At 41.0% G+C, this 12,713-nt stretch overlaps 1 protein-coding gene across 2 annotated transcripts in view; it reads right to left on the bottom strand.

Annotated features, from left to right (window-relative positions):
• Window positions 1-12,713, bottom strand: part of CELSR1 (cadherin EGF LAG seven-pass G-type receptor 1) — a 174,621-nt gene that overhangs the window by 84,329 nt on the left and 77,579 nt on the right. For both annotated transcript variants that reach the window (XM_088480162.1, XM_088480163.1), the window contains exons 3-4: window positions 4,955-5,177; window positions 1,762-1,877 (exon numbers count right to left, since the gene is read on the bottom strand). In XM_088480162.1, coding sequence (XP_088336288.1) covers window positions 1,762-1,877; window positions 4,955-5,177 — 339 coding nt within the window. The remainder of the gene's footprint in view (window positions 1-1,761; window positions 1,878-4,954; window positions 5,178-12,713) is intronic.

The following is a 12,713-nucleotide window of genomic DNA, read 5'->3' as shown; positions in this document are numbered from 1 at the left end:
GTCATCCTTCTGCACATGCGCGGAGGGAGGGACGCACGCGCCTCGTTGGGTGCTGGAAGGGATCCCTCTCTCAGCACTCTCCCGATAGAAGCCCATAGGCCCCGGAATGTATTGCATTCCGGGGCTTGGTGCATATGAGAAATGCGGTCAAACCTGCATTTTGGGGATTTGACCGCATTTCTACATTTGCTCCATCCTGCCCATTATCCCTTAAAATGTGACGTTTATTATATCTTTCTAGAATTTTTCAGTTCTAAGGGCCTGATTCAGATGTGGATGGTATTGCATAGCTGCAAGGAAGCGGCTGTGTAATACTGTCCAGCAAATATTTAAAAGCTCCAGGAGGCATCTATAAGCAGACACCTCCCGACTCCGTACACGCTACAACGTATCACATGGCGGCAGCACAGGAATTACAAGTAGCAGTCACAACTTGTCTCTTTCTAGTAATGTACCTCCTTTTGGCAGTAGGATTCCAGTCCTATCGGTTGCTAGGAGATCTCACGTGCTGTCCACAACACGGCATGATTGGTTCCTTCCCCTATTTGTGCACGCTGGCCTTTGCCATCTCGCCGACTATAGCGTTCTTTGTCGATCTCTCGGCTCTGCTGCATGGTCGGTGCGTTCGTTGTTCCTGATTGTATTGAGTCCAGTATCTTCAGCTTCGTAGCCGCTCCATCGGCTTCCCAGCTGCTCCATCAGCTCCCAAACTGCCCCCGGCTTCATTGCCGCTCCATCGGCTTTCAAGCCGCACCATCAATTCTTTAATTAGTACTTCCGTCTCAAGCCGCACCACCGGCTCTCAAGTCACACCATCAGCTCCCAAAGCCGCGTCAGCAAATCTTTAATTAGAACTACCGGCTCAAGCCGCTCCACCGGCTTTCAAGCCGCAGCATCGGCCCCCTAAGCCGCACCATCAGTTCAACTTGTATCAAGTCGCACCCTCGACTCTCACGTCGCATCATTGGCTCTCAAAGCCACATCATCAATTCTTCAACTTGTACTACCGGCTCTAAGCGGCACCAACGACTCTCAAGTCGCATCATCGGCTCTTAAAGCCACACAACTGACTTTTATTGGTTTCCTGTTCCACACGCTAAACCTCTGGTTCCCATTGGTCATTCGTGTAAACCACTACTACCCCGAGTTATAAGACCAGGTGGCCACTTAAGTACCAGTGAACATTGCTAGTTCTAAGGGAACAGCGGATGGCTGTTAGTGGCGGAAGACCTCGCTAGCCTGGGTTCTAGGGGGTTTACACATTGTTGCCCAGGGTTCCGTAACAGGCCAGTCTGAGTAAGCTTCAGCCAACTGAGGCTGGCAACTTGCAAAGCCAGGAAATCCACAGACCCTGGCCTCGGAACTCCCGAAAAATAGAGGTAACACATCACTGCTCCTGGCAATGCAGCCCAGGCACACTCACGCTCAGCCCCACAGACGCCACAGCATGTCAATCATGCTACATGATGGGGGATCCACGAGCGAGATCGCAGTACCATTCTGCACATACACAGAATGGGTCCTGGATACGCGCAGACTCCAAACAATCGGATTAGTACGTAAACCATTGGTTTACGTACCTATCGAAATCAGGCTCTAAATCTACTCAGTGATCAAATATCTAAAGTAACATGAGGAAAAATACTAATTATTTGTACCAGCAGAATAGTAAAAATAAAATTTAAAATAATATTTAGATCAAGACTCCATCACATAATTGGATACAAATGTACAGGACACCAGAATGAATGTTTAACCCACCTGCTGAGAAGGTAAGTTGGATCTGCTCCTCGATAATTTCTAGTGCAATGAAGTCATGTTTTTCATTAAATCTGCCATTGTAAAGTATCAGTGCATTCCTTTCCCTGGTAGCGAACCTGAAACACAAAAGGCCCACACGTTCTTTACATTTAATGACACCGCAAAGGTTCATAAATCGTTCAGAAACAAAAAATGAACTAAGCTACTTTAATAAAACACAGGGGGCCTCCTTCGGAGATGCATGAAGTGGCGATGTTTGGATCATCTGCTACCTAAGCTATATATGCTCTCTGGAACCCACCTCATAGTGGGTAGTGATTTTAATATTACAGCCTCTCCTAAAATGGACAGCATCCTCTGCCAGCATCCTAAGGGAACCAGAGCTTCCGGGTTTTTATAGGCCAATTTCTTTATTAATAAATACATAATTATAAATTGTTAACCAAAATTTTAGCTGAACGTTTGAAATACATTATCCCTTTGGCTATTGCCACAGATCAGACTGGCTTTATTTGGAAGAGACACTCTGTCACTAATTTTCGAAAGGTTCTCACAATTTTGCAGGAACTCAGTCTTGTTTTGTCACTTGATGCTGAAAAAGCTTTTGATGTCATTACCTGGGGCCATTTATTTCAGTACTTGTTGGGGTTCAGATTCCAGCGAAGTTCATTCATAATTTCTATGTTGGTTCTTCGACACAGGTAGAGAGTGGATGTTATCTATCAGACCCATTTCAAGTTCATAGAGACACTAGATTGGGTGCCCGCTGTCTCCCTTCCTATTCACCCTCACTTTTGAACCTCTGTCTGTTAGACTAGATAACAATTTTAAGGACATCAAAGTTGGTAAATTTGAGGCCAAATTGGCAATCTTTACCAACATGCTTCTGCCAAATCCTGAAGTGTCTGCCCCCTCCATTATAACACTGATCCGTTAATTTGGATTTTTGCAGGATATAGGATACATTTTGACAAATCTGAAGTGGTGCCTCTATGTGAACATCAATAATGGAAAAAGATTACCATGTTATCCGGTACATGGTCATATTTACCACTTTCTTTCTTAGGGTGGGTACTGGGTAGCCTTATTGAAAAGTGTGTTTCTATCCAAGATATCCTATGCTTACAAATGTTACCCTTTAGTCTATCCAAGAGGGATGTGAAAAAATATTTATTGACTTTCTCTCACAAGGGAATAAGCCAATGATTGCTTCCTCACGGGTTGAGTATGGGATGCTGGCACTCGGGATGTCGTCGGTCAAAATCCCAACGCCGGCATCCCAACAGGGTTAGGATACCGACACCTGTCGGTAGGTATCCTAACCTTTTTCCTACCCCTACCTCTCCCTCTGTGCCTAAACCTAACTTCCCTTTCTAGTGCCTAAACCTATTCTTCCCATCCCCGTACCCTAAACCTAACCACCTCCCACCAGTGCCTAACCCTTACTTTCCCCCTAGTGCCTAACTCCAACCATCCCCCTAACCCCACTATCTACCTTCGGTATACCAGCCCCAGGATTCTGACAGGTGTTGGTATTCCGGCACCGCAATTGTAAGCGCCGGCATTCCCTTTCCCTGGATATTAACCGCATCCCCTTTCTCCAAAGTAAGTCTCCACAGGGCAGTTTGGGAGCTCCGGGAGCTAGATATTTAGCAGACTGGTTGTTAGCTAGAGAAATGTATACTAATAATCAGCTTGAAAGGGTTCACCAGAGATTGGCACCGTGCTTTCCTTTTCCTCATTGGTTTTGATAATTTTGCACACTTTACTTTTGATTTAATTTGTTTTGTTTTCTTTTAAGTTCTTAGTGTTATTTTTCAATTGCGAAGCATATAAAATATATTTTTTTTCAACCTCATATTACTTATGATGGTTGGTGTTGGTATTTTTTACCACTTTGTATTTATCTGTCCTCCTATGCCACTTAAATCTTTGTTTTAACTATGTTTTTTAGTTCACTGCTTTCTGTACTCTTAGAGCAATTTGTCTGTATGATTTATTCTTTTATTATCTTTCATTATTCAATAATGAAACAGCAAAGGAGCGGCGTATCTGTAATATGTGCAGTGTGCGTTGTACATACAGGTCCATGAATCTAAGAGGGGCCGCCCAGACATGCCCTGCACCCAGAACAGACTTCATATTTACCACACTTCCGGAAGCGACATCTCTCCAGCCATGTCTTCTCCAATATGGCACCAGTGGAGAAGATAGCAAAACTAAGGCAATGTGCTTGAGTCCTTGGTATCTTTTGTGCCAGAACAATATTTGAGAAGACATCGTCTGAAAGATGCTGCTACCGGCAGCAAGATATCATCTGGGGGACAGACACATTGCCGCAGTCACAGACCACGCTTAGAGAGTATAAATGTTGCATACATAAAGTGGGAGCAGCCCAATGGGGGAGAAGGGGGGCAGGAAGTTGGTGAACAGAAAACAGTTGCCCACAAGCCCTCTTATTTGCTATAACACCCCTGCAGCGAAGTGCCCAGTCTTTTAAGTACTTAATACTTGAATATGTACCAGAGTTGTCCATTCAAAAATCAACATCAGGGTTGCAGAATTTCTGATTAACACATAGTGCATACTACTGTACTTTATAAGTCAGTTGATTTTTCGGAGGGATTAAATGCCTATAACTAGCAATGAATTACAATGTAACCGTAAACCAAAAGGCAAAATACAGTACAGACCATGCTAAAATGTAAAGGTTTTATTTAACATTAAAAAATATTGATCTGAAAACAAATTTATGCTCCAACATAGCATTTGGCAATCTAGAGCTGTGTAATTTAACCCTCGGCAGCTGTGTTCCTGATTTATCATCTCTCTGACAGCAAGACTGCTTCATTTTATATCAAAAGAATTGCCGTGGAGCCAAGAATATGGGCAAAGAAAAGATAATTAAATTGAGATCTGTTCCTTCACTACATGACATTCGCAAATATATAACAAAAATATTACAGAAAAAATATACTGATGTCACAATCAGCTACAACACAAACGCAGGCTTAGCAAGGAAAAGTATATAAAATAAAAGATAAGCTGATGTGACTAGTTAACCAGAACTAGTGATAACCATGTGACTAGTTGGCCTTTATAGGACAATATGGAATAAAAGAAACAAACAGCTTCCATTCATCCATTTAATTCTAATTTCCAGTATGTGTAGCCATTTAGTGTGTAAACTTACAGAAGAGAGACTGTGAAATGGAAGCGCTGTCTTAAGCCTTTGAAAGTAATGAAAGACTGTGGAGGAAAACTTCTAGTGGTCATTTCACAGTACGGATTCTCAAACTCTCCTGGGGGACATTTGCACTTAAAGCCACCAATGAGCAGGTTGATGCAGGTGCCTCCGTTCTTGCAGACCCCCGGGACACAGCGTCCAGACCGCGAGCTCACTTCACAGTGTTCTCCTGAGAAATAGGAAGGAAAAAAGAAAGATATTTTATAACTGCAAAAGTTCCTCAAAATCTGAAAAGAACCTAAAACTCCTGTAATATCCCTCGGCCTATATTATAACTTATAGAAACATGAAATCAAAGCCAATTTTCTCATAATTTAGAATGGTTGAATAACAAAATAAGAAATACACTATTTAAAGAAACAAACGTATAAACATTTTTTCAAATTCCATCACTCTTTGGTTCTCACATCTGCCCCTGTGTACAGAATCTGTGATTGGAGGGCATCACATAGGAGCCTATTCACCATCGGGGACCATTCAATTTGCAGTGAGTTGCAGCGGTGGATACATAATTACCGAAGTAATTCAGTATTGTTCCGCTGCAGGGACAGCTGCTCCGTGATCCCCTAACATTGCTAAGTCAGTAGCAGCGTTACTTATTGGACTGTGCAGGCCTTCTGCACACGCGTGACCTGAGGTCGACATACAAAACGCCGACATTCTGCACAGACCGGCATCGGAGGCTAAGGGTTAGGCTCCTGGAAGGGGAGTTAGGGTTAGGCACATCAGATGAACGCTGGACCTGGAAGACATCTATGGAGCCGCCATAACCACCATACCAGGCAAATCACAGCTAAACCACCAGGGATGTTTTGTCTACATTCTAATAATGTTGACAATTCATCGGTGTCCACATCGCGAGCATGTCGTTGTGAGAAACTACACAACACCCACAGGGCATTTTTTGCTACGAAGTGACAGGTGAGGCAATATAGAGGTATTTTAGCTTTCACAGTGCATGTGTCTATACAAGAGCTTGCTGGTGGGTGAGGCAGGCTATACATAGAGAAATTGGCATATTTGCTATAGGACTTCAGCTTAATGGCGGTAAACTGAAGGGACAAGTGCATCTGATGTGCATGGTACTTATACTCAATAAGCATTTACAACATTTACAAATAATTAAACTATATGATTTTTTTCCATCTCATTACACACACACAAAAACAATATTTTAAAATAAAGGGGTCTATTTATTAAGCAGTGTTAGGAGACAGAGTGAAAAGAAATAAGGTGCCAGCCAATCAGCTACTGTCATTTTTCAAACACAGCCTGTGAGATGGCAGTTGGGAGCCGATTGGCTGGCACCTTATCACTTTTCACTCTCTCCCCTAACACTGCTTAGTAAATAGACCCCAAAATGTTAGAACCACCACTTTGCAGAGTTACTTTGCCATGTACAGTGTAAAACATATGCGTTCGGGTATAATGGGCCATACAAACTAGTTTCTGTGAAAATAAAGTGTCATGTTGGTCTTGGTTAGTTATAATACTAATCTTCGAGGAATTACTAATTTGTTTATAATCTTGTTAGCATTGAAGTGAGAATGTCGTCAGCACTCCAAGGCCAAATACTTTAACCCAAACATGGTTCTATTTCCCAGTCTCCAGTTCTGGGAGATTGCACAGCAAATGTTTCTGAGTCACTGTAATAATAAAATATACGTTTAGATTTCGGTAACAGCACAGTTTGTATTAGAGCATTTAACATAAGATGTTCTCTATGGTATCCTATGTCAGCATAACAACAGCGTACTTTGTGACCTGCACAAATTAAATCTAGCTAATTGTCTAATAGAAAGACTGGGTTGACCCCCTTCCTGGAAACTATTGCGTTTGTAATTTGGGGGATTTTTTGTTTTCCTGTCAAATAAAAGGTGAATGGCAATCTAAGTATTATATAAGGTTTAAGTTTAACAAAGGTAAATAATAAGGTAATTGCATAGTATAGCTGATAGCTAGTGTTTTACTAACAATATGCATGTTTAATAGCAGCAGAGAGACATGAGCATATTGATAACCAAGGGAACCTTGCCTACATGTGAAAGTCATTGCTTTATAATATACTCTTAATCTATGCAGATGGTGAACGGATGCCAGAGCCTGCCTCCTGTTGTTACATAAAGAAGTGATCTTGTGAAGTTGAATAAGGTTTGTCAAGCAAGATTAGAGACAGACTTCTAGTTACAACACAACTGCAGTTAACTGAATTAACCATTTCTCTTCAAATGTTTGACAGGGTTATGTAAAGAAAAGTGACAAGCACCCGCCAAGCTGTGCCTAGATTTCCAGAGCTCTGTCTGTTAGTGGGGAATCTCTAAACATCAAATACTTTGCTGCTTTATAACGCAAGAGTATTGTGGGGCAAAAAGAAAATGAATTGGTACCCAGTAATCTGTGAGTAAATGTGCTGTGTCAATTAATTTTTTCAGCAAAGTATATGTTTAAGTTACATATACTATTGGTAAATAGGGCAAAAGTAGACAATGTTTTACATGTACTACTCATAACAATTGGAGAAATGCATATTTTAAGAAACATGCATTTTATCTTTTCTAATTCAAAAAATAAACTAATATTCCAGCACATTTATCTTGAAAGTAATCGAAAAGATGCAGGAACTGGTATTGGGCCAGATTCTGATGTGGACGCTAAGGTCATCACAACAGCTATTTCTCACGGATCACAATTGTGAAAATAATCTAATGACTCACTCAGCGTCCAGTGCTTAGAGACGCCCACTGAGAGCATCTCACATCCGCCACTCATGCACAAAGCCGGAAACATGTAACGCAGATCAGGCGGCTAGCAGTCTTCTGAGTAAAGGCCCCCATACATCGGAGATTGATCGCAGCAATCGTGCAATTTGCAATCGATTGTGTATAAAATCTTTCCCTTTTTCAATCGATTGCAGAATTGCCACAAAGAGAAAGATTTTTATACACAATCGATTGCAAATTGCACAATTGCTGTAATCAATCTCTGATGTATGGGGGCCTTAGACTAAGGGGGGTATCCAATTAGCAGAGCTAAAGTAGTGCTGCTAATTGATCTTGGTGGGGCTCTCCTGTTGGCCCTGATGTGCCGCCGACACCAGCACTTATCATGGATAGTTTTTGGGATCTGATGTGTCCTGAAAAATAATCCATGATAAAGTGCAGTTTTTTTCACCCCAAAAAAGGCGAAAACACATAGGTCTCGGAGCTTATCACAGACCCTAGGTGTTTTCATGAGATATATCCTATTATTTCATTTGAAATAATAGGGTAGGGTAAAAAAAATAAAAAAACGTGGATAATCGGTGAATAATCCCCATTTTCCACAATTCGCAGGGATCCATTAGCGCCTGAACAATGGTTGGGGCTAATTGGATACCGCCTGTCACAGACATAGCGGGTCCCCAGACACGCAGAGGGCTCTCCTGCTGTGATTAGGAACGCAGTTGGCTAATACATGGACGCCCAGAAAACAATGTTTAAATGGTCCGACAAGTCTGTGTTTTTATTACCACCCCTGCTACCGCCCACAAACACTACCTACCTGTCGCTTACTTTGCGAGTGACTCCTCTATGTCAGCATAACTGTAAAACAATCTCTACGCATGCACAGTGCGGCTTGCGAAATGGCGAAGGATCTCTCAGTCTGCATAAATATCAGCATTGTGTCCACATCTGAATCAGGCCCATTATTAGCCTGTACAAACTCTATAACCAATCGTGTGCGGGTTTTAGAGTTCAAAACTATAGGTGCATTACCCATATGGTAACTTGACATACTAATGTAAAACTAAATAGACACAGACCTACCATTGATCTACTTAGCATAGAATGCTTTTCTAAAAAGTCATATGTTTATTAAATGAAAGAATGTTTCAGTATAAATTACTTTTATTGCCCAACACTGTATATTGTCAGTTTACAGTTTCACAGCTAAACCTGAGTTTTGGTGGAAAGTGAAAGCAGCAGATTCAGGTCTATACTAATGAGTCACAGATACTCACACAGACATGTTTAAGGCACTTTCTGGTCACAGGTCTAATTTTATGGGTCAGGAAAACTGTCTAGAGTTCTACTGATAGAAAAGAAAACTCACTCTCAGCTAACAGAAGGAGTATCCTGTCAGGGATAACTGTAATCTGCACTAAACAGTTCTAAGTTATTTGAAAAAGCAGGTCATTTAATACCATATTATACTTTAACATGTGTGTGCCCTGCTAATTATACAGTAATGCAATATATGTGTGGTTTACATCTTCCAATATACTATAATGATAATTAAAGGCAAACGTCTTATGAATTACTATAATAAAAGTTGAGTGGAAATAGGAGTATGCTGTTTGGATTCGTTTTATGGTATAATACATGTCATTACAACACACAGTTCATGACAGAAGGTCAGCTAGAAAATGACTCCGCTGTTTTACTAACGGTGACTAATCCCTTTACTAGAAGAAACCCTTGGGCCAAGTGGGAAAATAAAGCAGGCAGGACAATATGTCATCTTTACAAGTGGGAGGGAGGAATACAAAAACCATGTCTATAGCAACGCTTATCACTCAGTCCCAGGCCACTGAGCTCCGATATGGCCAGTCTTTATACCTTCTGGCCCTGTAGAGTACGCTGATGAATTGTGGTAGCTGGCAGTCACTGACACCACTGTCTTGTGATGTTGTGGGAAGACAGTACAAATAAGGATATGACAATTGTATTAAAGCCATCCCAGGAGGCTTGTCACAGTGTAACTGGCAGCACTTTAGAGCGGTCTCTGACAGATGAACATTGGCAGCCATTTATCCCTGAAGACATGAAAAGCTGATCATAACAGGTGTGAGAACTACCAAAAGCAAACATCCTCAGGTTATAGCTCTACTGTAAGCGGACACAGTTTAATTATAATGTATTAAACCACAAATTGCTACTGAGCAGCTAAAGTGACATGCAGACTTGCCTTATTATTGTAAGAAACACTATTCATTCAATGTAAACTCTGATTAGCAATTTAGAATAAAAAAACCTACAGAACCTATAAATTGATCAAATATAAATCAAATAAATCTTGTAATGTTTAACATGCACACAATCTTGTAGTACAACCTATTCATGCCAAATAGTCCATACCCCCTTACACTTATCTGCAGTCTAGAGTGGAGGGGGCATGGACACTGCATGGTCTGCATGGGAATGCGAGGTGTTCTATGGAGTGTTCTCCAGTGGCCCAGCTACTTGAGTAAAAAGTGAAAATCAAATATATCAGCTATTACATTTGTCCCAAAGTATGATTTGTGTGGGCACTGCATTACAAAATGACTAGCATTAAGGTTGGAATGTGACTAGCCCAAAAAGCACCAAATGTGACTCATTACAGGGTTGAAATTAGCAAAAGGATTCATAACATGCTTCACTTTTATTTAATTCTACAGAGCCTCTTGTAAACCATTATGCAATTTGTACTACAATTCCCAGCATCAAATTTCGGTCATTAAAAAAAAAACTTGGAAAGTTATTATCAAAAGCTGGGGAATAAGAACTGAAAATATGAATTTCAGAAAACTAAAGCCTGTTCTGGAGCTGTTCCAGTTTAATTAAAACCGAACATAAAAATATAAGTAAATAAAACATATTTTGCGGGTCTTTTTTTTTAAATATTACCTTTTGACTATTTGCAGGAAAATAGAGCAGAGAGCCTAATTACATAGTAGTCTCATTACAAAAAAATGCACCCTGAGGTTCAGTTTACCTTTGTGTCGGTAATACAACACTATCAAGATAGGGTAACTTTCATCGTGTATAAATTACTAATAATTGCTCTAGGCCGAGTAAGGACCTTCAAAGTATTAGAAGGAATAACCGTCACATTCGGCCACGATTATCCTCCGCAGGAAATGTATCTGACATTTTCAGTGTTTGGCTACTAACTGAGATATGTGAGCAGAGCTTCATCTCTCTTGCACTCTCCATCATCAGTCCTTAGAGAGTCTTATCATAAGGATGACAGATTGTAACATTTTGCAGTAACATATTTCCGAAATGCTGCCTGTTGAAAAGGTAAGTGAACTGGAGGGAGCCTCTGACTGACTCGACATTCCACCCAGCATTACCACACCAACAGGATTATTCAATCCAAGTTCATTCACAGGCCTAACAATAGCTCACATTAACATGCAGCAAATGGCCACAGCTCACAGTTAAACAGACAACACAACTGTTAGAGCCTTAAGTTTGAGGGGCCTGAAATCCACCGTGAAGATTCTCTTCAACAAAGGGACACAACAGTCAGTGTAGGGCTTTTGCCCCAGTAAAGAGATTTCAAATAGTCTGAAAAGAGACATACAGACTGCAAAATGAACATGCAGGAAAAGAGGAATCTTATTAGACATATATGCTAAGTTCCCAAATATTGTCATTGTGTTTCACTAATGTTATTAAGACAATATTGATCTTTATTATTAAGAAGTGGTTCCAGTATTACATTCAAAGTGCATTCTCTTGTGGACTTTAACAGTCGTTATAAGAATGCAGGCTATAAATTCAATAGGAAGCAGTGGCACCTCTTATTTTGTAGGGTACACATACACTTTAACAGGGAAGGTAATCCTTGATAAACAGTACTAGTGTTGTGTTGTATAACAAGCAACACTACATACGAGTAGTTGTTAATTATAAGGGTACCAATTGACAAGGAGTCTGGTTTCTGTCACCTATGACCTCCCTCATCACGCAATTATTCCAGTGTTTCAAGTAGAATTAGCTCCCATATAATTAACAACCACTAAATATTGTTATACCTCAGAGAACAGATATAGTGTTGATGCTTATATTCAAACCACATTTCAAAATTGTAGTTCAGCACAAAATGGTTGAAATACATATGAATTACTCTATATAGCAGATTTTTTAGGAACACTATACTGTATACGTACATTAAGGGCCAGATTCAATTACTGCTTCTAGCTCCTGGGTTAGGTGCCCGGGACTATTCAACTGCAGCCCATGTTACCATGAGAGCAAATGGGCTTGAATTTAAATAGCTCTGGGCGTTAAAGCCTGGCCATACAAGCCGGTTAATTAAATCCGGTCCTAAAAGTCATACAAAGTAAAAAACTTGGATATATGCACTTATTTTCATATAGAGATAAACTTGTCACGAAAATCTTCCTGCGTCCATTTGACAAGGACCACACATTACTCTTCTAAGTCTTCAAGTTGAAACCCTACGATTGATAAATATGCAGATTTTTCTGTCGGAAAGCCCGTCGATGTTGATCGATTTTAAATCGATCTAAATTGACCTTTAGTAAAATTACCCCTTGGTCTCGGTAGCTTCCTGCATCATGCAACTACTCCTCTGATATGCAGTCTTATGGGTAAAATTGCTAAAGGTCGGCGGGACTGTGCAATCGCATCATCGCGGCCACGTCTCCGCTACAAAATGCCGAGATTACGATGACGCGACTTAGCGCAAATCACGTAATCGCGATTGGACAGCCACTCACAGGGCAGAGCGAACAGCAGGGGGAGCAAACGCAAACGGTATGGGGGTGCGGATGGGTGGCGCCGGCCGAGAGACTTGCCCACTCTTCCGGGGTGCCAGGATCGCCACCCAATTTTCGGGAGGCTCCCGACCATCCCGGGAGAATATGCAAGTATGGTCTTATCTTAAGTATAGTTTATAATTGTGCCATATTCATCATTACTATCAATGCAAT

This window comes from Taudactylus pleione, unplaced genomic scaffold, assembly GCF_031769625.1.
Source record: "Taudactylus pleione unplaced genomic scaffold, aTauple2 ptg000251l, whole genome shotgun sequence".
Taxonomy (NCBI): Eukaryota; Metazoa; Chordata; class Amphibia; order Anura; family Myobatrachidae; genus Taudactylus; species Taudactylus pleione.
This window is presented reverse-complemented; position numbering and strand designations above follow the sequence as displayed.